The sequence below is a fragment of the Aplysia californica genome, unplaced genomic scaffold (assembly GCF_000002075.1).
Source record: "Aplysia californica isolate F4 #8 unplaced genomic scaffold, AplCal3.0 scaffold00201, whole genome shotgun sequence".
Lineage (NCBI taxonomy): Eukaryota > Metazoa > Mollusca > Gastropoda > Aplysiida > Aplysiidae > Aplysia > Aplysia californica.
The window spans coordinates 803270-804692 of NW_004797471.1; the positions used below are offsets into that span (position 1 = coordinate 803270).

At 41.8% G+C, this 1423-nt stretch overlaps 1 protein-coding gene across 1 annotated transcript in view; it reads right to left on the reverse strand.

The window, feature by feature from the left end:
- LOC101850003 (laminin subunit beta-1) overlaps window positions 1-1423 on the reverse strand; it is a 10915-nt gene that overhangs the window by 1925 nt on the left and 7567 nt on the right. The window contains exon 6 of the mRNA XM_005099086.1: window positions 145-286. Within this exon, the coding sequence (XP_005099143.1) occupies window positions 145-286 (142 nt within the window). The remainder of the gene's footprint in view (window positions 1-144; window positions 287-1423) is intronic.

Sequence of the window (1423 nt, forward strand, 5' to 3'; positions counted from 1 at the left end):
ATAGATAGATAGATAGATAGATAGATAGATAGATAGATAGATAGATAGATAGATATCATTCAAACGTGTGGGCCAAAAACGTTTACCATAGCTTCCAATAGGGCCTTGAACACCAGTAACAATGAATGAAGGATCTGAACGTACCTCGGACACTGTCCCGTTCATCTGTGGACAGCAGTGACCACTCCTGGCCGGCTGCCACCGTCTGGCCTTGACACTGGTAGCCCGTGGTCCCTGTGTAGGTCAACTTGCCCAGCATGTACACGATCTTGTCTGCTGTGGTTTTCTGTATAGATAGATAGATAGATAGATAGATAGATAGATAGATAGCTAGATAGATAGCTAGATAGATAGATAGATAGATAGATAGATAGATAGATAGATAGATAGATAGATAGATAGCAACCAAACGGGAAGGAACACAAGTAGGACTACTGTACAGAATTTTCAACAAGCCTACGCCAATGCTCTAGGCAATTCGGAGGAAATATTGACCCAGCCACTCCTATGCCGTGAAACTCTAAACTCTACCTACGGGAGCCAGGGGGACCAATAGAGAAGAACAGCTTTTGTCCTAGATCTAGAGACCTGGATGTCTATTTAAGAGATGAGCAAAAAGAAGAGGAAGATCGTACAGTGGAAATCGCTTAAGACGGCAGCCATAAACCATCATCAATAATTAATTCATTTTTAGAGGCACCAGCCGTTGATGTCTAGGTGCTGTTTTAGCTTGACCATCATATCAATGATTTATTTATAGAGGCACTAGTCATCTGTGTCCAGGTGCTGTTTTAGCTTGACCATCAATAATGTATTTATAGAGGCACTAGTCATCCATGTCCAGGTGCTGTTTTAGCCAATTGCTGTTCTAGCCTTGACCATCAATAATTTATTTATAGAGGCACTAGTCATCCATGTCCAGGTGCTATTTTAGCCAATTGCTGTTTTAGCCTTGACCATCAATGATTTATTTATAGAGGCACTAGTCATCCATGTCCAGGTGCTGTTTTAGCCAATTGCTGTTCTAGCCTTGACCTTGACCATCAATGATTTATTTATAGAGGCACCAGCCATCCATGTCTAGGTGCTGTTTCAGCTTGACCATCAATAATTTATTTATAGAGGCACTAGTCATCCATGTCCAGGTGCTGTTTTAGCCAATTGCTGTTCTAGCCTTAGGGAGAATAGACAAGCGGACGTCTTGGACAATGTCATTAAAGTATAAGATATAATGCACAGAGGGGGAATGAGAAATGGTCGTTTGTACAGTCGAAATTGTCCAAGATGGTCACCAATTGTTGAGGAGAAGAGTCGTTGTCTTAAACAGGAAGGCAGTCTGAGATGACCGTGGAAAAACTGTCGAAGCTGCCCTCCTCCTAAATGATCTCAATTTTGTCGATGGCAGAGCAAAATACTACACGTA